The 23,946-nt window shown below is 52.1% G+C and overlaps 4 protein-coding genes across 5 annotated transcripts; 1 reads left to right on the top strand and 3 right to left on the bottom strand.

The window, feature by feature from the left end:
• Positions 1-268: 268 nt before the first annotated feature.
• TMEM150A (transmembrane protein 150A) lies at positions 269-5,773 on the top strand. 2 transcript variants are annotated; one of them, XM_004691595.2, is made up of 8 exons: positions 269-774; positions 1,320-1,500; positions 1,935-1,982; positions 2,306-2,392; positions 2,999-3,066; positions 3,364-3,491; positions 4,011-4,188; positions 4,418-5,773. In XM_004691595.2, exons 2-8 carry the CDS (start codon positions 1,436-1,438, stop codon positions 4,657-4,659), a joined length of 816 nt encoding a protein of 271 aa, XP_004691652.1. In that variant the 5' UTR covers positions 269-774; positions 1,320-1,435; the 3' UTR covers positions 4,660-5,773. The 2 variants fall into 2 exon arrangements, with proteins under 2 accessions (XP_004691652.1, XP_012587033.1); XM_012731579.1 differs by lacking the exon at positions 269-774 and having other exon boundaries at positions 1,429-1,500; positions 1,799-1,982.
• A 102-nt stretch (positions 5,774-5,875) lies between these two features.
• On the bottom strand, positions 5,876-7,707 carry RNF181 (ring finger protein 181). Its single transcript, XM_004691594.2, has 5 exons — positions 7,515-7,707; positions 6,777-6,907; positions 6,495-6,604; positions 6,258-6,332; positions 5,876-6,015 (listed from the first exon to the last, which is right to left on the bottom strand). Exons 1-5 carry the CDS (start codon positions 7,598-7,600, stop codon positions 5,956-5,958), a joined length of 462 nt encoding a protein of 153 aa, XP_004691651.1. The 5' UTR covers positions 7,601-7,707; the 3' UTR covers positions 5,876-5,955.
• A 1,855-nt stretch (positions 7,708-9,562) lies between these two features.
• Positions 9,563-15,865, bottom strand: VAMP5 (vesicle-associated membrane protein 5). The gene is made up of 3 exons (XM_012731474.1): positions 15,812-15,865; positions 10,443-10,580; positions 9,563-9,986 (listed from the first exon to the last, which is right to left on the bottom strand). Exons 2-3 carry the CDS (start codon positions 10,524-10,526, stop codon positions 9,783-9,785), a joined length of 288 nt encoding a protein of 95 aa, XP_012586928.1. The 5' UTR covers positions 10,527-10,580; positions 15,812-15,865; the 3' UTR covers positions 9,563-9,782.
• A 3,068-nt stretch (positions 15,866-18,933) lies between these two features.
• VAMP8 (vesicle-associated membrane protein 8) lies at positions 18,934-22,307 on the bottom strand. Its single transcript, XM_012731468.1, has 3 exons — positions 22,087-22,307; positions 20,604-20,762; positions 18,934-19,364 (listed from the first exon to the last, which is right to left on the bottom strand). The coding sequence occupies exons 1-3, from the start codon at positions 22,087-22,089 to the stop codon at positions 19,224-19,226; spliced, it is 303 nt and encodes a 100-aa protein (XP_012586922.1). The 5' UTR covers positions 22,090-22,307; the 3' UTR covers positions 18,934-19,223.
• Positions 22,308-23,946: the final 1,639 nt, after the last annotated feature.

Genomic DNA, 23,946 nt, shown 5'->3' with positions numbered 1-23,946 from the left:
TGTGTGTGTGTGTGCGCGCGCGCGCGCTTGGAATGTCTATCCATCTGGTTTCAGCAGCAATGTTTCTCAAGTGTACAGCGGTCGGGAAGTGGACACTGACTTCTGGACAGTACTCTGCGTACTTGTACCCTTGAAATTAAAAGGTATCTGATGAATAGCATAAACCAAATCCAGGGCGCTTGAATTTCTTAAAAGCAACAGTCAGGGTTTTTTTATGCTCGCTTCCCGCGGGACCCTCCTCGCCTTCAACTGAGGCAGGAACCCTGGCGCCACATTGAAGAAGGTTGCCCTAAGCATCGAGGGATCTTGGCTGCAAAATGCCCAGCGGCGGGGGGAGGCTCCCCCAGCCTAGCGCACCACGACTATCACAGGTGGAATTGAAAGGCTGTGCAGCCCCCAGAGCTTCCCGCCTCCCGAAGCTTCCACCGTAGAAACTGGGCCGACGAGATCATCCTTTGCGCATCTCAGTGTCAGCCGCAGCTAGAGTTCCCAGCCACAACCCCCAGCTCCAGTCCCCCGAAGTTGGGGAGCCGCCCACATTTCCACAGTGACGCCGGCGCAGGGACACGGGAGTTGTAGTCTCTGGCAAGATGCGGGCGCCGGGACCGGAGCAGCAAGGACTTCACATCCCGGCGGGCGCCGCGGCGCAGCCTGGGGCCAGGGGCGGGGCCGCCCGGCCCTTTAAACTTTTCTGGGCTGCTCCGAGGGCCGCAGCCGAAGACCGCGCCACGAGGGGCTGAGCGGGGCAAGGCGGCGGCGGGGCGCTTCTGGGAGGTGCGTATTGGGCCCCTTACCTGGGACCTCCAGAGATCACTTTGGGGCTGGAGGGGGAGTTCGGGTCCTGGGGGTCTCATGAGCCGTGGGCTCCAAGCCCAAGTCGGGGTTCCCGCGCGCACGCGAATAGAAAACGAGCTGAGCTTCCTGCGTGAACCCACTATTTTACCTGGACTCGGGTGGTCAAGTAATTGCCTGCTGCCCCACCGGGGCTCCGGACCCCTCCCTGCCTTTCCTTGGCACGATTGTCCTTACTCCAGCCCCTCTCCCAGCCTGGGTCCCGCAGGCGAGGGTGGTGGTTCCCTCTCCAGATTTATGGCCCCTATCACTCCTGGTGGTATTCTGGTGGAACGCGGAAGGCCCAGTGGGTGCCAGAGGGGAAAGGGGGTGTCTGCATTCCGGCGTGGAGTCAACACAACGTTTGAGCGCTCAGAACCCCAGCGGGAGCGCGAAATCTAGTGTCGACTACCAATTCTTTCCCCCTCTCCCACCCCCTCTTTAGTCAATCATTGGACTTTGGGCTTTGATCTGTCTCTCTCCACCAGGCCAGGGTAGCTGATGGTTTTGGAGAAATTTCTGAAGGCAGCCGGTCCTGCCCCCTCTCCCCTACCCATCTCTTGTCCTCTCCCCCACACCACCACCATCCTGGCTTCCCTCCCTCATGACCCCCTGGATCCTCCTTCCTGTCAGTCTGTCAGCCTTCTCCATCACTGGCCTATGGACTGTGTAAGTAAAAAGTGGGGAGGGTAAACAATGTGGGTACAAAATATTGGACCAACCCATCCAGTACCGGGCAGGAACTTGATGGTACACATAGAATCCCTTGTCCTGTTGCAGGATCCAGGTTGGAACCCAGGGTCACTCGGGCTGCCTCCAAAGCTCGGTGCCTGGACACACAGCCCTGTGGGACAAGCTGGCACCACTGCTCAGCAGCAGGGTAGCCCAGATGCATGCTTTTTCTAGTCAGGGTAACTTCCTGAGGTCCTCTAGTTGGGGGCCGTGCTGTGCTGTTCTTGTGTATCAGGCCTCAGAGCCAGCCCACATGAGTCCCCAGCAAGCACACTGACGCTGAATGGGATCAGAATCAAGAAAGAAGAAATCAGTGGGGAAGGCTAGGACTGGAGAGTTCTACAGGCAGAGTGACAGCTGTATTCCCATAGGTATGCCATGGCCGTGATGAACCGCCACGTGTGCCCCGTGGAGAACTGGTATGGTGCCCTCTGCAGACAGCCTCACTCTAAAGCTCCCTTCATCTCTGTTCTCTTGGGCCAGGGCTGCTGCAAGCCAGATGGAGACCCTGGGCCTCACTGCTCTTCTCTGACATTGGCAGCGCCTGCCCTTCCCCAGGCATGGCTTTGTGCCCATCTACCTGCTTCCACCATCCCTTCAGCCTTGGGCTTCTGCCTCAGGCAGGCCCTGGGAAGTGGGCTTCTCAGCCCTGGCCAAGGGAGGTTTGGGAGTGTAGTCTCAGAGAGGCCTGATCTATAGGCCAAGGGCTTTTCCCCAGTCTACTCTATATCCTGCCTCCCAGGTCCTACAATGAGTCCTGCTCTCCTGACCCCACTGAGCAAGGGGGCCCCAAGACATGCTGCACACTGGATGATGTACCCCTCATCAGGTGAGGTGCAGAAACTGAACACACTGGGGAGACCCAAGGTCCAGCTAGATTCCAAGCCTAGCCCCTCAAGGAGTAAAGGTCTATCCTTTGGCCCTGGGAATAATAATGTTAAGGGCATGTAATAACAATACTACTTGACAATTACTGTCTGCCCGGTACTGTGCTGGACACTATACATGCATGTCATTTAATCCTCCCAGAGTTGAGACAGCTATTATTTCACCATTTTATGGGCAAGGAATCTGAAGCACAGAAGTTATGTCATACGTCCAGGTCACCCAGGTAGTAACTGGAGGCACTGGATTTAAGTTTTAGCCCTCTTTATTACGAAGCCTCAGTCCTGATTCAAAGACGAGCAGTCTAAGGAGTCTCAGGGTCTGCCAAGCAGACCTGAGCACTCCCTTACCACCCACCATGTGAGCTCTGCTTTGGAGGGTAGAGTGACCCACACTTAGAGCCAATTATGTGTGAGCAACACTGGCCCTTCACATAAATCAGTGGCTCAAGTACTAAGGAATAGGCAGACAGCAAGCACGCAGGTTGGCCAGAATGGAGACCTCCTGGGACTTCTGCCTCTCACTCTGTCCTGGCTGCTCCTCTCCTCAGCAAGTGTGGCACATATCCCCCAGAGAGCTGCCTCTTCAGCCTCATCAGCAATGTGGGTGCCTTCATGGGTGAGTTGTGTTCTCAGCCCCCTTGCCATCCCACCACCCCACCGCCTCCCAGAAAAGCCCAGGAAGCCCTTGCCTAGCACAACCTGTCCCACCAAGACTGTGAGAGGGGCCCACTTCTCTTCCTTTAAGGCCAAAGGCAGACTCCCGCATAGCCACCCTGCTGGCCACTAAAGAAACTGTTTACTACCGATCTCTTCCCCTCCGGCCCTCAGAGCATCTGGGGAGGGGGGGCCCAGGAAGGCTACCAGAGTGGCCAGGAGGAAGACACTTGACCACGCCCATGCCCTCTTTCCCCAGTGGCTCTGATCTGCCTCCTACGCTACGGGCAGCTCCTAGAGCAGAGTCGTCACTCTTGGCTTAACACCACAACACTCATCACAGGTTGTACCAATACCGCAGGCCTCGTGGTGGTCGGAAACTTCCAGGTGCACTGCTTGCCCATCCTTTTGGGGAAGGGGGAGAGAGGGGAGTTGGGGGGGAAGTTGGAGGAAAGGGGGTAAATGTAAACACATTTTCCTTTCTATATAATCACTGAAATACCTTTTAGGCAAAAACTGGTTTGGCCACTTAGAAAGCTAGAATGGTCTTTAGAAATATGTTTGTGTCTTCAGGGTTCTTAAAAGAACATAAACAAAGTCCAGATTGGCCTGTACAGTTAAAGCAGTTGAATCTGTCTTTACTTGGTAGAGAAGAATACCTTCATCCTGGACAGTTGGTAGGGTGAATGCTTGGTCATTTTAAAATTCCTATGTGCTCACCTCCTAATAGCCTGTCTACAGAGGTCATCAGTCTCCTGAGGGTTGACCTGAGCTGCAGGGACAGCCCCTCAAGGCTGGGGAGAGGGGGAGGGGCTGGGAGGGAAAGGGAGGAAGTGGGACAGAGGTGGTGTGATGTGGGTGACCAGGCAGAGCTGCTTCACACTCAGCCCCTTTCTCTGGGCCTAGGTGGATCATGCCAAGTCTCTGCACTATATTGGAACTGGCGTGGCCTTCTCTGCCGGGCTGCTCTTTGTCTGCCTGCACTGTGCCCTCTCCTACCACGGGGCCACCACTCCACAGGACCTGGCTGTGGCCTCCCTGCGGATTGTGCTGGCAGTCATTGCCTCTGTCACGTTGGTCCTCAGTATCCTTTGGGACAGAGCAGCCGGGAACTCACCCTCTAGCCCAGCCCTTCTCCCACCCAGGAAGGGGGCGGTGGGGGGGGCACACGTTCCTGGGCAAGTAAGACTGCCCAGCATCCTTCAGGGCGATGAGCCCTGGTCCTTTGCTCCAGCCTAGCCGGCTATCTGGGAAGGCAGAGGGGCTTGCAGGCGCCCACATGTCCTATTGAACTTTTCCTTAGCCTCTTCCAGGTGGTGTCTTCTTCATCCACACGAGTCCTCAGCTGCAGCACGGGGCAGCCCTGTGCGAGTGGGTGTTTGTCATCGACATCCTTGTTTTCTACGGCACCTTCAGCTATGAGTTTGGGGCAGTCACCTCAGAGACACTGGTGGCAGCGCTGCAACCTGCCCATGGCCGAGCCTGCAAGTCTTCTGGAAACAGCAGCACCTCCACGCACCTCAACTGTGCCCCTGAGAGCATCGCCATGATCTGAGGTTGGGAGTGGGTAGCCTGCTCTGCCTCTAAAGCTCCCCACCCCTTATTTTCTTTGCATTTATTTTGTACCAAAACAACTTTGGGAAAGTATTCAGCTGGGATACAGACTTAAACACTTCCTCACTCCCGGAGGAGTGGCCATCCCACACCCACCCGTGCCATAGAGGAGCAGGCCTGGGCAGCTGCTGTGCGTGACCTGCTCCCCCTCACCAGTGTTATTTTTATGTTTAAAGGTCACCTATCCTCACTCACCCAGCCAGCCCTTCAGGTGCCTTCTACTCCCCAGTGCCTAGGCCAGACCACTGGGGTTTCCTGCTGCAGTCACGGGGGCCCGGGAATAGCATGAGATAGAGGGCAGGGTGACGGTTGGGCTGAGCACTCCCTTGTCTTCACGAAGCCCACTTTGGGCTCACTGCTGCACTGGGAGCTTACTTCCTCACCCTGCCCCTTACTTTCTTTTGGGCAAAAAACACAGCAGAATCACATGGGTATTTAGTACTTTTTTATATATCTATTAAAAGAATTCTAATTTGCACATTTGTATTATGTTCTGGAGAGTCTGAGAGGGCCTGATCCAGAATGATTTTCCCTAGGCAAAGAATGGGGGGAAGCTTCTGCCCCCCAGGGAGAGTCCTGGGTGTCTACTGCTCTTGAAACAAAATATGCTGGTGCTATCCAAATAACCCCAAGGGCGTGAAGCCTTCTCTGGGCCTCATACTGTCTAAAGAACAGACCTGGTCTGATCATTTCCCATTCCCTTTCCTTGTCAGTCTGTTCTGAACTTTGAATCTTAGAGAGGGGACCGTTAGGCTGGATGTACACAGCAACTTTAAAATGTTTGAAACAATTTTTGCAGTGCAGGTGAAGAGAATCCCTGGATTTCAAGGTTCACTAGAAATTTGCAGGACAAGGGCAACTGGAACTTTTAAGGACGATAAAAGTGTTTCTTTTATCAACTTTAAGTGCTACTAGATACCAAACTCTGACTCACTTTGCTTTCCAACCACTAATACAAAGGCCCAAACCCGGCTGGTTCAGTGGCCAGGTTGTTGGCCTGGGCTCCACCACCATCCTGATCCAGAGAAGCCAGCATGCTTGGCAGGGAGGGATAAACCAATACTGTCTGGGGCTCAGCACCGCCTTCTCCAACAGCAGTAGGAACCTAGTGGAGGATGCAGAGCCCCTACCCAGGTCTGTGATCAAGGCAGCTCAGGGTGGGCAAAGAAACATTTAATGAGCATTTAAGGTGCGAGAGGAAGGTGTTGTAGAGGACCGGCACACAACCCCAGCCACCTCATGTGTACATGGCTCCATGGAGGTTCTCGAGTCGATGCTTCTGCTGTAGCTTTCGAGCCTAAAGGAAAGAGGGCAAGTGCCATTCCCCAAGGCCTGTGATGGGACGGCTGTCATGAAGCCAGCGCTTAACTGTTTCAGGCCCTTGGCGTCTACTGCCAGAGCTCTTGCCCTCGCCAGTCACAGGGAAGGCAGCCGGAACCAGCACCCAAGAGATACCCAGGCCTGCTGAGGTGGGGAGTGAGAACAAGGACAGGCACTGAGGAAGCCCCATGACCCCTCCACTTAACCACCAGTTCCTACCTTATCTCGCCTGTGCTCCTCATAAGTATCATCATCAGTGGGCAGTTCATGGCGGCACAGGGGGCAGGAATTTGTCTGGGAAAAGCAGGGCAGTGTCTAGTCTGGGTCTGGTCTTCTTAAGCTACTATCCCTTCCCTACTCCCAACTTGCATCTCTTTTCTCCCTTCTCCATCAACAGAAAGAAGCTTGAGAACCAGGCCAGAGGCGGGGTGAGGGCAGGGGAAAAGGAAGCAGTACCTTGCTTAGCCAGGGTAGAATGCAGTTGGAATGGAAAAGGTGATGGCAAGGCATCTCAATGGCAGTCTCCTCCTCCTCAAATTCCAAAAGACACACGGGGCACTTGAGCTCTTTAGGAGGGAGTGCTGATCAGGAGTGCTATTACAGACCCCACCTCCCAGCTCCCACTCCTGGAAGCCACTCTTGCCCCAACCTGGAACAATGAGGGTCATACCACAGTCTGACTTGGGGAGGGGATGGGTCTGGCAGACTTGTACCAAACAGTAGCATTGCTGTTCTTACCAGCCTGAGAGCCCCTGATGATTGTCCTGGGGAGGTTCTCAACCACCGTCTTGGCAGCAGGTGGAGGCAGGTGGTGATCCCAATCTACTACCAACCCCAAGTCTTCAAAGTCCATCCTATTGAAAAGTGACCTGGGAAGAAGGACACAAGTTCAGGACCAAAGAAAACCCTACCTTTTTCCCCCTGCAATCCACTAAGCCTTAAGTGATAAGCACCTTGCCTGGCTACCCTTTATTAAATTCACTAGTTGAACAGCAAAGTGGGAATAAATGGTTTACAGCTGCTCACAAACAACTCCGGCACACAGGCTGTTTATTCCCATTTTACAAATGAGCAACAGGCTCAGAGAAGTTACTCAGGATAGCAGGTGTGACCTGGTAAGGCCAGATTCCAAGGGACAGTGTCGGCGGCGTCAGTGGACAGTGTTCCTAAGGAGTCGACCTGCTCACACCCACTCGGTCTCTTCCCCGCCTCCCAGGGCTCGCCTTCCACAACTAAAGTCAAATGCCCTCCCGGACCGTGAATCCTTTTTTTTTCTCCAGCTCCAGTCTCCCCAGAACCCCCTCGCCCGAGCCCCACCACGAACCATCCAAATCATCGACCTCCCCCCAAAATCGCCGCCCGGCTATTCATACGCCCTCCCCAGAATCCGCTGTTCCAGATAACCCGCCTTCTCCCGTCAGTCCCAAATCAAGAAACCCGCCGGCCAGGCCCCACCTCCCATCCCCGCGCACCCACCGTGCGAGCTCCAGCAGCATGTTGGTTCGGGTCTCCTGTTCGGAGCTCAACGGCTCACAGTCGTGTTCATCGAAATAGGACGCCATGGCTGCCCGGCAGTGTGACACAGTCCTCGGACCCGGACTGCGCCCTCCCGGCGTCGGCCAATTAACTGGCTAGCTGAGAGGGGACGACCAAGCAGCGCGGCCGAAGGGCGGACGCTCGGAGGCGTTTGGCACCGAAAGCGGAAGTACTCTTCCCGCCGCCTCTCATAGGCTCGCGTGAGTCAGGTGACCACAGGCTACAGCCAATGGTAGAGGCCGAGGCGGTCAGGAACTATTTGTTAAGGAGTCTGCCTGAGAGTGATTTGTGGATCTTAGTGAGGCCCTGGGAAGGGTAGCATCTGAGTTGTAGAGATCTCATCTTGCTCGGAGGCTCAAGGGACCTCTGTAATTCAAAAAGCTAAAAGCATCTGCAAGGATGCGCTGGCCCAGAGCCTCTGAGTCTAGAGGAAGAGCCTAGTTTGGGTTCTTCCTGCTGCTCTGGACGGGCCCCTGCCGGGCAATTCTGCACTCTGAGCTCTAATCGGTCCAGAAGTTTGCGCTTGATTTCCCTGGCCCTCATAAAACAAATAAACAAAAAATTCCTGCTTTTCTGTGTGAGGCACAATAATAAAGGAGAGGGTTAGCCTCTCCAACCGAGAATGGAAAGAATGGATTAATCCCCGTCATTAATCTGGAGCATTACCTGCAACGGTGTGACCTTTGACCCATTGCTCACCCTCTCCCTAGCTTCTGCACAACTGATGGCTTGACTTAAATAAGTGGTTGTACACCTGTCCACTTAGGGAGATTGCAACTTTAAGAAAAACAAAAACCAAAGTCAACCTCAAGGATTCTCATCTAAGCCTGGACGTGATATTTCTATAAATTCTACAAGTGAGTTTAATGTAAGATATTAAATTATTTGGATGATTTGGCATCTAGAACTATTGCATTATAAATAGTCCCCACAACTATCCTGTCTTTACAGATGTAAAACTTGAGTTCTGAAAATGACTTGCCTAAAGTCACATGACCCCTTCTTTACATCTGTACTGTACTCCAGAAAGATGTTTGTATAGAGTTGGATGGCACAGGGAAAGACATGGTCCCCACCCCATCCCCTGCCCAGGGCCAAATGCTTTTCTAGCTTTCCCAGAAAAGGAAGACAGTAATGAACACAGTGGAGGCACACACTCAGTGAGGGGAAAAGTGCCACACAATCAGTGTGTTTGTTCTTGTTTCCTGTCATTAGCCCTCATTCAACCTAACAAGGAACTGCTTCTGTTATACACTTGACCTTGAATCCCTCTTCCCACCCACACTTGAGGCAGAGGTTGCCCTGCTTCCATTCTTGGTTGGGCCTTCTTGCCTTCTTTCCTGAAATTTATTACGCAGTGAGCTTTGCTGGGCCTAAAGGCACTGCTTTTCAGCCCCTGTGGCCCTGGGCTCTGAAAGGCCTAAGCTCCACCCCTCCCTTTAACTCTGCATTATAGAACCACAGAAGCATTTCACTGCCACCCGCCTCATTTGCAATCTGGTATCATGCTTGAAGGAAAACAAGAAATTGGGTGGAGAAATTGAGGAAGAAGAGGTATTCAAAGCAGGTAAGTCTACCTGAAGGTGAAAGCCTCTGGGTAGAAAAATCTTGGAAGTGTTGTTCCCTTTGTCATCCCATCAGTCCTCTAAGCACCTCCAAGACCTCAAAAAAATAACAGACTCTTATCTTCAGGGAAAGAGACTCAGGGCCTGGTTTTGGGTTTGTTGTATCTTTACATCTGTATCGTACTCCAGAAAGATCTGTTTGTATAGAGTTGGATGGCACAGGGAAAGACATGGTCCCCACCCCATCCCCTGCCCAGGATAGAGTTGTTCAGGCAACAGCTTTCTAAGCAACCCAGGGGTAAAAGAGAGCAGGATGAAGCAACCTGCAGGGCTCTCTCTCTCTCTCTCTCTCATACACACACACACACACACACACACACACCAGCCTTTAACCAAACAGCAGCTTTTAACCAAACAGCAGCGTTTACTGAGTTCCAGGTAGGGTTGGCCTGGCATGGCCAGTGCAGTACAGTGGGCTGCCCTCAAGGGCAAGTCTGTGGTGTGATGGGATATGTAAAGGTGCACATGTCAAGGCTGCCCTCTGGCCCTCGCTGGGGTAGCTCAGATGGGATCAAACAGCCCTGGGAGACCAGAGCTGGCCAGTGCAGCCATTTAGCCTCTCTCAGGCCCAGCCATTTCAGTCTTAAGGCCCTGACGTAGCACTTGCGTCCTGGGCCAACGGGGCACTGTTGTCCTCGCTGCTCTGTGGGAGAAAGGTGGCCAGTAGCACAATCAGGATGACAAGCAGGCAACCGCCTATCACCAGTCCCAAGTAGATCCGGCAACGGATGTTCTCCCCACGCTTCTTCTGGGCCAGGGTCTTGGTTGTCTTGCTGAAGACTGTGCTCTGTGGATACCCCCAGACACAGGGTGGGAGTTAGTGGTCCCACTGAGAGGTTCAGAGCCAGCTCCTCCCAACATGGTCCCAACAGGGCCTGGTTTCCTCCCACATCCTCCCTGTCCTGTCCAGTCCTTTCGTGGAGCTACCCCGAGGCCCTCCCCATCTGCCTCTTGGTCTCAGACACTAGTGTAGCCCTTGACTTGTGGCCTGACCTGGCTCACCCCCCGTTAATAATCCCACTCCTCAATCTTTAGTAGGGTCCACATCTTCAGTGCAAGGACTTCTACTCCACAAAGTTCCCCCATTGCATAGCTAAGCTAGGAGATGCTTCGAGAAACCCAACAGTCCCACACTGACACTAGAGTGAGCCTCAAGTCACAGGGGCTGAGAGCCTTTGAGCATAGCCTGAGAGCTTCCCTGCGGATTGGTATTGACCCCTCCCTGCTTCCCCAGGCCTCACACCATGTCCAGGAGTTGGTCTGAACGCTGCTCCAGCTCTGACAGTTTTCCATCACGCTCCAGGACCTTGTCGAAGTTGTTCAGCATGATTTCCGTCACCTCTTCTGCCTGCCGCTGGCACCGCTCCAATTCTTTCCCTGCCTGGGCACAAAGCCCAAGGTCAGGGCTGCATGAAGCCCCCCACCTTGTCCTCATCTAGTCCAGAGACCTAGCAGCCTCCTCGCCCCCACTCGGCGTGCATGCGTGCGTGCAGTATATGAGTAAGGGAAATGGCATCTCCCCTGGGTGAGTATGACTCGCCTTTAGTCTCAACTTTCCTCCCCCTGCCCACCAAGGTAGGCCCAAGGCATTCCCGTGCTTCTAAGACCTCAGTTTCTGGTCAGTTGCCCCAGAGTGGGCCCTTTGTGGAGACCATCCTCCCACAAAGCTACTTGTTCTGCACATCTGCCCTGTGACTTCCCCTGGCAGAAGGCAGCAGCAAAGGGAATCTAGCTACTTGTTAGAAGTCAGACAGGAAGGAAATGCAACCCAAAGAGCTAGAAACATAATTCTACACCAGCCAGTGACATAATTTCTACCTAACCAAGGTTTCCCTTGCTCCCCCTCAACACACACACACACATACACCAGGTCTCCCTTGCTCCACATCCTTAGATCTCAGACCTCTGATTGGTCAGGCGAGTTCTACCTCTGGCCTGACCGGTTCCCCACATCAGTGCACAAAGCCAATCTCCTGTATGCCTAAGAATCGAATCTCAGCCTTCCTGGCTTCTGGTCTCCAGTCAGCCAGGATCTTCACTGGGCTCCAACTCAGAGACGAGACCTTGGATTTCCCAGCTTGGGTAGCCTCACCTGACAAAAGAACTCAGCTCATTCTGAGAACTGGGAAGGTAGGTGCAGTGTCCAAGCTGGGGTGGAGAGTATTGAGAACATAGGGAAGAGGGAAAAAAACATGGTCAAAAGAAAGAAAGGAACTGGGCTTTGCATGCAACTAAGAGAGACCCAAGGCAGGAGGCCCTGGTGAAACTAGAGGTGTAGGAGCAGGGCCAGGGACATGTCAGGGAGGTGAATACTAGCAGATTCATAAAACACAGAAACGCCTTCCTCCCAGCCCAGGCCCCCACAGCCCATCCCTATTCTTGTCTCCTTCCCACAGACCATCAGCCAAGCTCCCTTTCCTGCCAGCCCATGTTGCCCATTGTTTACAGCAGACATTTTGGCACTTGACTAAAGTCCACTTCACGCCAGAGAAAGGGAAGGGATCTGGTGGTCAGAGAAGGCCATCTCCTACTCAGACAAGAATCCGCCTTCAAGATCCTTGCAGCTGCCCTGCACATGACTTCCAAGCATTCCCTGCATATGAGTCTCATCTGCCTGGTTGGAACTTAGGGTCCCAGAGGAAGGGCAGAGGCCAGTTTTCTACCGTCACCTGCCATGACTGTGTGGGCCTGAGACGTCACTGTGGTGCTGACGTCTAGGAGGGTGGGTCAGGCCTAGGAGGGTGGATCAGTTACATTATAACTGACCCAAAAGCAACTCTTACACTCAAGAGATGTTATCCCAGGGTGTTTATCAGGCTGAACAGACCTTTAGAAAGGCAGGCATCTGAAACTGATATAGGTCAAAATTTACCCCTGAGCTAGTAAAGCAACCTGCTTCAAGAGGCGAGGCAAACCGCTATGGGGGGAGTAGTAAGTGGAGAAGGAGGAGACGTGAGAAGATAACAGGGAAGCCACACTCTTCTGTACTTTTTCCTTTTCCTACCATCATCACCGCTACTGTTGACACTATGTTATTCAACAAACCTCTATTATTTGCAGTCTCCAAAAAATAAAAGTTCAAGATACCCCCACACTTACAGTCCAAGGCAAAACCTTAGGAAAGGACAAAGATTCAAAAATGCAGATCACTGCAGAAGACTAATGGGCCACTGGATAAATGTTTGTTGTGCTCTGAATGCTACAGCTGTTGTTATCTCATTCTCCAACATGGGGGTGACTTGGGGTCACATTCTCCAGGAGAGCTGGCTGTGCCTCCAGCTGCAATCAGCAGGCTCTTTCCCCACTGCAGAGCCAGGACTGTCCAGAGCCAAAATGGGCCCAAGCCTAAAAGAACACACTAGCTCCAGGAAACCCAGAGGCCTCAGCCTCAGATCTTAAGCCCTCCTTTGTCCCACTCATACAAGGGGCAAAGGATGCTATGCACAGATCTCTGTGCATATAGGATGATGGGGTGTGCGTGTGGGGATCCAATCTCGGGGTGGAGCGGGGGCCATGCTGCCTCTGTCACAGTGACCTCAGCACAGTGCCTGCCTGGTAAATATTTTCTGAATGAACCGCACCTATTCTTAAGGAGATCTTTATCAACTGGAGAAAGACAGACATGATACAATTAGAAAACGGTAAAGACCTACACTGATATACCAACAGTGAGTGCAGGAGCCACCCACAGAGAGATGATTCCTGACAGTGGCTCAGCGAACAAGGTGGGAGAGCCCTGGAAGGAGGGGATACGACGGGAGCATTCCCGGTACAGAGAGACAGGGACACACTTGGGACTGTGCGGAGCCAGGCAGAGGCTCAGGATGGAAATGTAGGCAGGTGAGTCGGAGAAAGTAGTAAAAGTCACAAAGAGAAAGCTTACTTGGAAGAAGGGATAGAATAAGAGCTTGTGTGGGTTTCTGAGCCAAGGGCAACACTGGCGAGGTGCCTGGGGATCATTTCTCTATTGGCAATAAACCAGCGCGGCTGGACGTGAGAACACACAGGCCAGAGGCGGCCAGAGGGCTGGAGGAGTGCCATCTGCATGAGTGTGAGGCGATGCCCACCAGGCAAGGTGGGAGCAAAGAGTGTAGCAAGGAAGAAAGGGTGACAGGCGCTTCCGGGCCCTGCTGGGGCCTGCAAGACTTGAGGTTTGAGCCAGGGGGAAGGGAGCAGCAATGTCATTGGCACATTGAGGGTGACAGTTACGCAGGAAATGTTCTTGGTAGACCACTGCCTGCTTACAGAATATCCCTCCTTCGAAACTCAAATCTCCACTCAGGTTTTTCCAGGCCAAATACGTTTGGAAACAAAACTGTCAAAAACCTCCCTTTCCTAACAGCATTCCTGTCTCCCATTTCTCTTGTTTAAAGCTTGAGAAACCTTCTTCTGGCTGTCATCGTTGTCATCAGATGGACCTGAGCAGAGTCCAGGTATGTCAACTCCCTCTGGGTCCTTCACTCACCTGAGTGCAGAAACCAAAAGCACTGCAGCCCTGACTGTCACTCACCAGCTGAGTGACTGAAGACTGAGGACATGACCTTTCTGACCTTCCACTTCTTTAACTGTAAAGTGTTGACAATAAAAAACTACCCACCGTGTTAGCTAACTGTACGTGACCATATAAAGCACTCAGCACAATAACTGACCCATAATAAATGCTAAGAAACAATAGCTTCTGCTCCCTCCTCCCAGCTGCACAGAGCTATTTCAATCATGAATAAATCCTTCTGAGCTTCAAAAAAAAAAGAATAGTTCCTATTATTTTTGTAGCCGAAATTTCCCTAAGATTTTTTTAAGCAGTCAGATCCCAGTAACTAATAATCTTTGTCAATAAGCCCTCTTAGCTCTTTGTACAAAATATACAGCCATGAAAGCGCTTCCTTATTGCAAACATGTGCACTTCATTGTTTCTGACTTAATACAGAATTTCTCCCAACCTTTGCTAGCCCACAACCAGTAGAGGTTCCATATCTTGACAAAATAACTGGCACCTCTCAGGAGCACACACTCTGAGTTAAGCCTTATGCTGCTAGATGTTTGTTCACGCTATCTCCTTTAATCCTCATAACAATCCATTGAGGACAGTGCTATTATCCAAATGTTATAAGCAACTGAGGCTCAGACGGATTAAATCACCTGTCTAAGATCACAAGCCAGGGAGTTGATGATCTGGGAGGTTGAGCTCATGGAGACAGCAAGCATCACATTCTTAACCCCTGTCTAAACTGGATGCAACTGAAGAGGTCAAATGCTTGAGTTGGCTGACTAAAGACTCACCAGATCATTTGATTCGTGCTTTCAATTGAACTTGAGGCTCATGACTCGAAACACAAACTCTTTAGACAGTGAATGAAAGGACCATCTACAAGAATGAATTCAACTCATTACTCATGAATTCAACTCATAGCTCATTCAGTTTCCAGCTTTCCCATCTCTGCTTTGTTCCCACTCTATCCTCCATACCCATCACCACATCTGGCACAAAGGACAGGCTGAAGAAACAATGGTTGAATGAGCAAACAGAGAAAAGAAAACAAAGGAAGAAGGAGTAAACAGGGAGTAACAACAATCTGGGGACAGAGAAGGGAGCAGGAATGGAAGAAGAAACAGAGGGAAAGGGTTTAGGAGGTGCGTGGGAGAGGGGATCACTATACTCTCCCCAGGCTCTGATCCACTAGTTGCCTTAAATGAACCAGTGAGAGTCCTGGAGTTTTCCAGTAGCCCCCCCCCGCCCCCCCCCCAATAAAGTCTCCTGGCCTCAGCCTTTGCTTCAGGAGTTTCCTCTCCTTCCCAGGTGCTCATGGCCAGCCAGAAGCCCACTCAGCCATGCTCCCAAAGATGGGAGTAGGCTCCGGGCTAGGTCCGTTCTCAGCCTCCCTCGTTTCCTGATGTGGTCTTAGAGTTCAGGCTACCTTCCGCCCCACTTCCCCTTCCTGTCTCCAGTTCTCTGGAGATAAGCCATCACCGCATCCAGATCCCTAGTCACGCTTCATCCATCACACCTCTGCTTCCTGATGGGCACATCTTCCCAGGAACAGGGGGAGGGGGGGGCTAACTGGCACAGCAGCTCCCGACACCTTTGCTTTGGAGATGGCAAGTGAGGACAAAGACAGAGTCTGCAGCAGGAGTGGGGGAATGACTCAACTCACGAATATGTCCAGGGAGAGTTAAGAGGGAGCCACACAATGTCACAATATACCTTCAGTTGGACTTCTATAATAAACATCTTTCCTTTCTCCTTCTACAAGGAAAAGGAGTTTGCCCTGTAACACCCTGTTTTGAAGCTCCCCGCCTCTACTGCCCTATCTCCTCAGGTTTCCAAGTCCTAAGTCAGGCATGGCTCCTCGCAGTTCCAAGAGGTCATCACATTACCTACCATTTCTCAGGGGTAGGTTCTGAGTGCCATTGTATCTCCTTTAACCAGGCAAGGACCCAGCAGCCAAGCTGGCATTGTAGATCCCAATTCACAGAAGCGGAAAAGGAGGCTCAGGGAGATTAAGAGACTTGCCCAGGGTCACAGAGCCGCTAAGTGGCTGGAATCTCGGCCCGGGGCAACTCAGAAGCGGTACCACTTTGCTCTGGGGAAGAGGAAGTCCGAGACCCGCTCACCTTGACCTGGCGGCCTCGCGGGGTGCAATCGGCACTTTCCCTCCCGGTCCGCTCGCTGCTCCTGGCAGCGTCACCGCGCCCGGGACTGGAGCGCGCGGGCCGGGGGGTAGTGGGGGGGCCATCAGACTCCTGCCTCGCACCCCCAAGCTACTTCTCTGCTCACCGCCCAGCTGCCCCACGCCGCCCGGGAACCCTCACCATAGCGGCTGCCGTCGCCTCGCCCGCTCTGGCTCCTCTGCCGGTGGAGAGCGGCCGCGGCGCCAAAACCCGGGAGGAAGCGGAGGGGCGGGGCCGCCCCGGGGGCGGGGGGCGCGTCTGTCCCTGCGGTCTCCGAGACCCAGTCAAATCGAAAGCGGTCGGAGTCCGCGTGCCGAGACGGCCCGGGACCTTCTCACGGACCGCGGGCGTCGAGCTTCCCGGACCTCAAACATTTGGGGGTAAGCCTGCGCAACCTGGCGCCAAGTCTCACCCTGGCCGCACGCGATTATAAGCTGGGCACGGTAGAGTAGGCTCTGAAGCGCACTCGGGGAGTACTTTCTGGGACTGCCTCCCAGATCGCTAGATGGGGCTTAACTGCAGAGTCACTATTCTATTCATTCACTCAACAAGCATCTGTGTGAGTGCTATTTCTGACTTCGGACTAGGCTGAGCTACCGTGAACAGCAGCGGAGTGAGAAGAGATCACTGCCACCTTGGTGAGTGCATTTTACCCGTAACCAAATACAGACCCAGCAAAAAGTGTTATGAAACTAAAAAGAGGTGGTAGTTGGCAAAACATTGTGAATGCCCCACTGCACTACTGAATCATACATTTAAAAAAGGTCACTTGCATAGAGCATATCCCCTTAATTAAAAAGAAAATGGGGAGGGGGCTCCCCCATGGTTCAGAGATCAAAGTCGCTGAGATCAAAGAGCTGCTCATAGCAACCTGGCCAGGGAAGTGACCCACATGGCACAGCAGACCTCTCCTGTCCCACCCACTGCTCCCCTCAGCAGTGTATTTCAGTCAGTCCACCTGTTCTGCTTCTCACTCGTCTTTGGTGAATCCTCTCACCTCTGCACCTCTGGCCTAAGTTCTTGTATGCATGAATATACCTTTAAAAAAGAATGAAAATGGACCCCATGGAGGAGGTATCAGCTCTTGCCTGTCTGTATTTTCCTCTTCTCTTATCTACAAGTACAACCCTGCTCTGGTCTACCCCATAAAAGGGTGGGTGGGGCTAGTGTGCCTATCCCTCCAGCTTTACAGAGCTGCATTCACCAGAGCTGCACCTCACTCCTTGCCACCCCCAATGTCTCAACTGTGATCCCTCTTGAGGAAGGGGTTGAGGGTTTCCCTCCTTGTGACTTAGTCCCTGTGAGGACAGACACTATTCCCTCCCTGGTCAGAGAGGGTTCCCAGAAAAAGGTTTCATCTAACTTCTTTGGACTGGGAGTCTGGGAGGAGGCTGAGGAGAGAGAAGATGGCTAGGGTCTCTTCTGCGCTTTCCTCCTCCCTCCCCAGATTTCAGAACATGAATCCAGAATCTCACTCACCAGTACTAGTTCCAAATCCTGTCTCCCAACCAGCCCCTTTTTTTGCTCTCTCCCCCAAAATGCATTGTTTCCATTGTGGGCTACCTATGAAGGAAATAAGGACAGAAGTGGCAAAACCCTTCTCCCAACTGAGGCAGACTAGGCACTTGTTGGGAGTGACCAAGTGCGGAGATTTACTGAGGGACAGGATAAGGGCAGTAATAAATCAGGCCTTGCATCCAAAGGTGATAAGGTGGTAACAAACTGGGCCTTGCATCCAATTAACAGGGACCCTGCATCGGGGATGAGACTACTGAAGGTGATAACAAACTGGGCCCCACATCCAAGTTTGATAAGAAACTGGGCCTTACATCAAAGGACACAGCGATGAGTCACCCCTTTGGAATGTGAACTTAGAATCTATATAAGAGACCCTTCCCCCTTATTGAGTTGGCAGTAGCTGCGGACCCCACCCTAGGGGCTCCATCTCAGCTGCTGTGTCTCAGCTGCTGTCTGGGAGCAATAAACAAACTCTTCTTGCTCAGCCTTTCTGCCTCCCGCCTTCCTTTCTTGCGGCCAGTCATAGAAGTTGGGACAAAACAGCACTGGAAAGTGTGACAATGACAGTGGAACCTGCTGGGGAGGAGGGAGGCTCAGAGACAGAGAGGTCCATTGTACATGGAGGGAAAGGATGGCTTAAGGCCTTGTCCTGTGACAGTGACTATGCCCAGCCACGGACAGGGGGAGAGATGCTTGTCCCCTCATGAGAGCTGAGACTCAGAGCACTGCTAAGTTCCAGAAGACTAAGTTCCAGCAGACAAAAGACAAGTAGAACTTGTGGAACCACAAGAGAAGGAAAAGCAGTCCAATTCTTCCAAACACCACCCTACCCCCACTCTAGATTGCTATGGGGTCACAGAAAAGACACAAAGCTGAGGTCCTTAACCAGATTCCTTGATACTCTGGCCAGGTCAGCTTCATGTCTTGGCTAACAGGGCTGAGCAGAAGAGTAATACAGGACTGTGGCAAGACCCAAGGGGGACACCTAAGAGTCTTACATTTCCTCCTAAAATGCTGCCCACTGGGTCTCCCTCATGGCTCAGGGGTTAAGTCTCAGCACTCTGATACTAGTGCTGTGATTCCCAGCTGCCGTGGCCTGAGTTGAATCATGCTGCAGCAGAACTCTCCTGTCTGGCCTGCTGCTCCCCTCAGCATTGTCTTTCAGTGGATCTGCCTGTTCTGCTCCCCACTGTGTCTCTGGTGAGTCCTCTCACTCCTGCCCCGTACCTCTGGCCTACACCCCAGTTCTTATATGCATAAATAAATATTTAAAATAAAATAAACTGTTGCCAAACTTCTGAGTTTTCCTCACATCAGGATTCTGAGAAAATTCTTGATCTTGAGACTGTGACTAAGAATGGAACAAAAAGGAGGAATAAAGTCGGGGAGTCTCCATATTTCTTCTCCAAACCTGGGCTCTCCAACAACGTGGGTCTCAAATGGGGGCAGCTCAGAGAGAAGATGTCCTCGGGAGTAAAGAAATAGGCTAAAGGCAAGATGGAAAGGGAGAAAGTACTCACACGTGTAGGGATACTAAAAGATCTTTATTGCCCACCAGCCATCAATAGTTTCCCAGTCACATGCTGGGCCCTCTGGGTCTCTCCAACCAACTCCGAAGACCCATGAAGCATTGCCACAGTCCGGCTCTCTCCTTCTGGGGGATCAAAGTGCTCTCTGGGGCAGGCAGTGTGGCAGGGGGGTCTCAGAGTGTGAGGCAGGAGGGTCAAGCAGCATTCCCATGGAGAAGGACAGGACAGGGGGCCCCTCTTGGCCCCCACATGGAGCTGGAGCATTGCCCCCAAGAGAATGGCACAGTGGGAGGGGCTCCCTAAGTTACTTAGTGGATGGTACCAGTGGCAAAGAGCACAATGAAGAGGACGACGATAAAAACGATCACACAGATGAGGACAATCATCTTCACATTCTTCCACCAGAATTTCCGAGCCACCTTCTGCGACGTGGTCTTGAAGTGCTCAGACTGTTGGGGATAAGTTAGAGTGACTCAGTGTTCCCTCCGGCTGGTACAAGAGTACAAACAAGCCCCCATGTCATATGTTTCAATCATTAAAATGGTTTGACCTCCTACCTTGACCAATATACCTTCTGAACAATTTGATGGGCCAAGTTCAAAATTAGAATTCTTGGGTTCTTGGGAGCACTCCACCTGAATGTGGACAGACGCTGGGGCCTCGGCCTGCCCCTCACTACCTCCCCAGGCACTGTCACGTGCTTTGTGTGTGTGTGGAGGGGTCTTCTATACACGCTCACATCTAAGGTGTGATGCCAGCGGCACAACCTGCCCTTGAAAGGGCAGCATTGGGGCCACGGGGTACAGGTGGGCACATTTTCCTGGCTCCATGGCTCCTTGCAGTCCCCGTGGGGACTACTGAGGTTGGAGGCAGGACCCGGCGGCTGTGGAAGTGGAGGTGAGGGAAACTGCTCTTCCTCTTACAACTCAAGTTATAGGAATTGCCTCCCAGGTTAGGCGGTGGATAAAAAACACTAAGGGCCAGGGAGACAAAGGAGGTAGGTCCATGACACGGCACAGGACCAGAAAGCCACAGGCAGTCTCTCTCCATGGCACGTGGAGCCTTAGGCTTAGTTTTTGTTGATCTTAATAGAGTTGCAGCTGGCTCAGTTCCTGCCTGCAGAGAGAAAATAGGTTCTGGCAAGATGTGTGGGAGATATTATTCTAGCCTTTAGCTAGCAGAGGACCCTAGGATCAAAGACATTCACTGCTCTTCTCAGCTTCCTTTTAAAGCCGACTCAGCAAGTCTCTAGCAATTTTCCATCCCCTGCCTAATAACTACTAGAGAAGATTTGAGGAGGATTTTTCTCAGAGCCCATATTTTTGCTCTGGGGAGGTCAGGTTCAAATGATTAAGGGCAGCTTTCAAAGGGAAAAAATCAGTTGTGTGGAAGAGAACCTGCAAGAATGCCTAGAGTGAATGAGCCATCTGTCCGTCTCAGAAAATGCTTCCATGGGTCAGCTCCCAGCCCCTAGCCCCAGGTACTGGACCCAACCCCTGGGCTCCAGAACCAGTCGTGGAGCAGAGCAGCGTCAGCAGTGGGACTCAGCTCACACCAATTCCCTGAACAGGTGAAGAGACGTAGAAATGACCCACCTCCTGTTCATTCTGTCCCCACCACTACTGCACTCCAAGCCCAAACAACCTTCCCTCCTACTCTCCCTCTAGCTCCTGGTTTCCCCATCTCACTGTGGCCTCCAGATCCTCTGTCTTGTTGCGGAGATGATCCAGGTTTTCTCCTCTGGCCAGGATCCGCTCCACATTCTGGGTCATAATATTCTTGACTCCTTCCACCTCGCTCTGCAGGTTTCGCACACGGTCATTTCCTCCACCTCCACTGGCCTCCTCCTGGGCAGCAATGCAAGGGGTTAATTAGACCAGTATTTGAAGAACCCAGACACTCAGCCTCATAGCCTCAAAGGAGAGGAAGGCCCAAGGTGAACTTTAGCTTTTTGTAATGCTTGAATGTTTACAACAGAATGTCTTCATGTATTACTCATGTAATAAAAAATAAATGCATTGTTAAGCCTCAGAAGGTGAGAGCTGACACTAAACAGGCCAGATCAAACTTCCTTCTGGCTTCTCAGGGCTCCTGATGAGGGGGAAAAGTCCCCCTCTAAGTCACTCTCCTGTCCCTTTGCTTCTCAGGGAGGGTGGGAGAAGACAGCCCAGCTGGCATTCACATCACAGAACTCCACTGTATTTCTAACTCCAAGAGCCAGCTGGGCTTGCCTGACCCACAGGGTCCTCATTAAAAGTGTCTGTGCTTGTCAGCAGAACACGCTCACCTCTGGCCCAGAGGGGCTAAGTTGCTGTAACCCAACAGCAATCAGGCTCCAAAACCCCCACCAGGCCCCAGGGGAGAGAGCCAAGTCACTGGGCCACAAACTTCTGCTTTCCCCACCACTTTAGCACCATGTACAGGCATCAAGCCGCAGCCTGCTTATGAAGATATTAAATAAAAACAGCAGCCTGGGCGTTGGGGGAAGTGGAGGAGAAGTCCTCCCAGGCTGATGCCTCATCCCCAGGCCTCTAGATAAGGTTTTTGAATAGCGAGGGAAAAACATTGTCAAACTCCTCCCCCATTGGGCCTCCAGAAACAGGCCAGAGGTGTGTGGAAACTAGTTTATGAGGGAGAACCAACTTGTTCTTTTTACAGACCCTTAGCTCTCTTCCTCATGTTCATGGAGAGGAAGTGGACTCCTCCAGCTCGGTGGAGAGGCAAATCGTTTGGGCTTCCGTAGGAGCAAATGCCGAGCAGTCCTTGCCTGGAATCAGCGCTGGGAACAGCAGAGGCGCTGCCCAGGAATGTCACAACACCTCCGGGCTGGAGGAGGAGAAGGGCGGCTCACAGTTCTCCGCCAGGAATTCAGATCCCCCACCTCTACGGAAGCCTAGCTCGGGGCCAGCACAGAGGTCAGCGGAGGGAGCACGCACAGAGGAAGGCAGGCACAGCGGCTCCGGACAGCTCACTGCTATTTGCAGCCAAGTTGTCAAAGAAGAGAGCCCAAAGTAAGCGCCGCGCCGCCCCGCCGTCTAACTTTGCCCTTTGACGTTTCTTTTCCTGAAACCCCTCGGGCTCCGCTAGAGGGGCCCCTTCGTAGTTCCCTGTGCACTCCCCAGGTCGGGGCCCTGGTCAGAGCGGCCCCTCCCTAGTTCCGAGTTCGCTCACCATGTCTCCCTCCGAGCGGCCGGGACCTGTCAGCAGCCGAACTCGCCCAGTCTGTTTCCTCCCGGGCGGCCCACGACTCACTTCCTGCTTGCTCCCAGTTTCAGCCCGCCCTCCGCCCACCTCGCTTCCCAGCGCGGCCACACCTCACGCAGGTTCTCCCAGGTAGGCTGGCACCCTCCACTGCCCTCCAGTCTCCTCCCAGACGAGAGTTCAGACTTAAAGCCACAGGCTGCTGGGCACTGAAAGTCTCCTAATGCCTCAGGAAGGAAGAGACTGGCCCTCTGCTGTGCAAAGCTCAGCCCTATTGGGCTCTGAATATCTGACTCTAATTTCTAGGGAGTAAAGTCAACCTGAAGCACCCTGCAGAGCTAGTTCACATAGAAATGGGACACAGATAAGAACTTTTCTTGTTGGACAGCCCTTGTTTATCTGTCAATGAGTGGGCAGAAAGCACCAAACCCCCAGTGTCTGGAATGCTATAATCCTGGACGCTGGTGTCAGAAAACTCTGGGTTAGGTAAAGAATAAAAGGATAGCAAAGGCAATGGATAAAAGATAGCACAGGCAATGGATAAAAGATAGCACAGGCAAGGTGTAAAAGGACAGCATGCACAGTGCTGGGAGCCAAGTACCATCCCCTGTGTGAATCAGGAAATGATGCCTCACCAACTCCCAGAGTTCACCAACCCGGTATTTCCCTTCAGGGGCCACCATGGGTTGGTGAACTCAGAAATGTAGTCAGGAGACTGCCCTTGGGGCCATAGAGGGGGCCCAGGGCAAAGGATTTTTCCACCGACCTGGCCGCAAGCCAGAGAAAATTCATTCTTCCCGGATGGTGTTTGTCAAGACAGAAGAACAATAACAGGGACATGCAGAAGGGAACAAACATTCCCGTGTCATCCCAGCAGTGATAGTTTCAAGGGGGAAATGTCAACTTGTTTAACCAAGACTTTTTCAAAGCTCTAGTAAATTTCAAACCGCTATAGCATTTTGAACCACTTTATTCTAATTTTTAATGAAATATTATCGCCAGCCTTCGCGACACACTGATGTCCAAGAGGAAGTTAGCCTTTGGCCTAGATCTGGTGATCATGAGCAGGGGGATCATACGTGCTGACAGTTGGGCCTGAGACCTGTTCACTTTCATCTGATCACATGGAAGTACATGTTCAGTGGAATTACATTACATGTGGAATTACATTGCAAGGTTTACAGTGTAACCTGTCATCAAAGATGACACGCTCAGATAGATAACACGCTCACATGGTGAGCCATTGAGGAAGGAAAGCACCGGACACCATACTACTGCAGAAAGGAATCTGTGGGCAAGGTCCAAGAAGAGAAACAGAAGTCATTGATTTACTTATCATCAAGGGAGGCTTAATCCTAGTAAAAAGGTAGCTTCAGTAACTTTGTGAGGAAAAGATGTCTGACCATAAGCCTTGCTGCGAAAGAAGCAATCGTGGTATGTTAAAGCATGTTCTCAGTCCCTGGGGGAGTCAAAGACTTGGGGATCAGCTCTTCTACTCCTTGGCTGTGTCCTCTTGAGCAAGTCACCTTCTTCTGAGAGTTTCTGTTTTCTCATCTGCCAAACAGGAATAAGGATGAAAATTACATTGCAGAACTATACTAGAATTAAATAATCTAGTTATACACATCTTATATCTGCCGGAGCACTGTAAAAAATGATAAAGGAGACAGAAAGAGAAAATAAAAGAGGGGGAATATTGCAGACTACAAAGCAAACAGGAAGCCTTTTTTTTTTTTTTTTTTTTAAGATTCATTTGTGCATACAGAATTGGGGTACAGGCCAGAGGTGCAGGGGCGGCGAGAGGCTTCACCAGAGACAGAGTGGGGAGCA

Source organism: Condylura cristata, unplaced genomic scaffold (genome assembly GCF_000260355.1).
Source record: "Condylura cristata isolate star-nosed mole 26May11 unplaced genomic scaffold, ConCri1.0 scaffold00031, whole genome shotgun sequence".
Classification (NCBI taxonomy): Eukaryota; Metazoa; Chordata; class Mammalia; order Eulipotyphla; family Talpidae; genus Condylura; species Condylura cristata.
This window is presented reverse-complemented; position numbering and strand designations above follow the sequence as displayed.

Coding starts and splice junctions, on each gene's coding strand:
- VAMP5 (XM_012731474.1), bottom strand. CDS start 10,526: ATGCTGAACAACTTCGACAAGGTCCTGGAGCGTGATGGAAAACTGTCA. Junction 9,987..10,442: donor CAGACCAACTCCTGGACATG/GTGTGAGGCCTG, acceptor GGGTATCCACAG/AGCACAGTCTTCAGCAAGAC.
- RNF181 (XM_004691594.2), bottom strand. CDS start 7,600: ATGGCGTCCTATTTCGATGAACACGACTGTGAGCCGTTGAGCTCCGAA. Junction 6,605..6,776: donor CATCAGGGGCTCTCAGGCTG/GTAAGAACAGCA, acceptor TCCCTCCTAAAG/AGCTCAAGTGCCCCGTGTGT. Junction 6,333..6,494: donor TTCTACCCTGGCTAAGCAAG/GTACTGCTTCCT, acceptor TGCTTTTCCCAG/ACAAATTCCTGCCCCCTGTG.
- TMEM150A (XM_004691595.2), top strand. CDS start 1,436: ATGACCCCCTGGATCCTCCTTCCTGTCAGTCTGTCAGCCTTCTCCATC. Junction 1,501..1,934: donor ATCACTGGCCTATGGACTGT/GTAAGTAAAAAG, acceptor GTATTCCCATAG/GTATGCCATGGCCGTGATGA. Junction 4,189..4,417: donor CTCTGTCACGTTGGTCCTCA/GTATCCTTTGGG, acceptor AGCCTCTTCCAG/GTGGTGTCTTCTTCATCCAC.
- VAMP8 (XM_012731468.1), bottom strand. Junction 19,365..20,603: donor CAGAGGATCTGGAGGCCACA/GTGAGATGGGGA, acceptor TATCCCCAACAG/TCTGAGCACTTCAAGACCAC.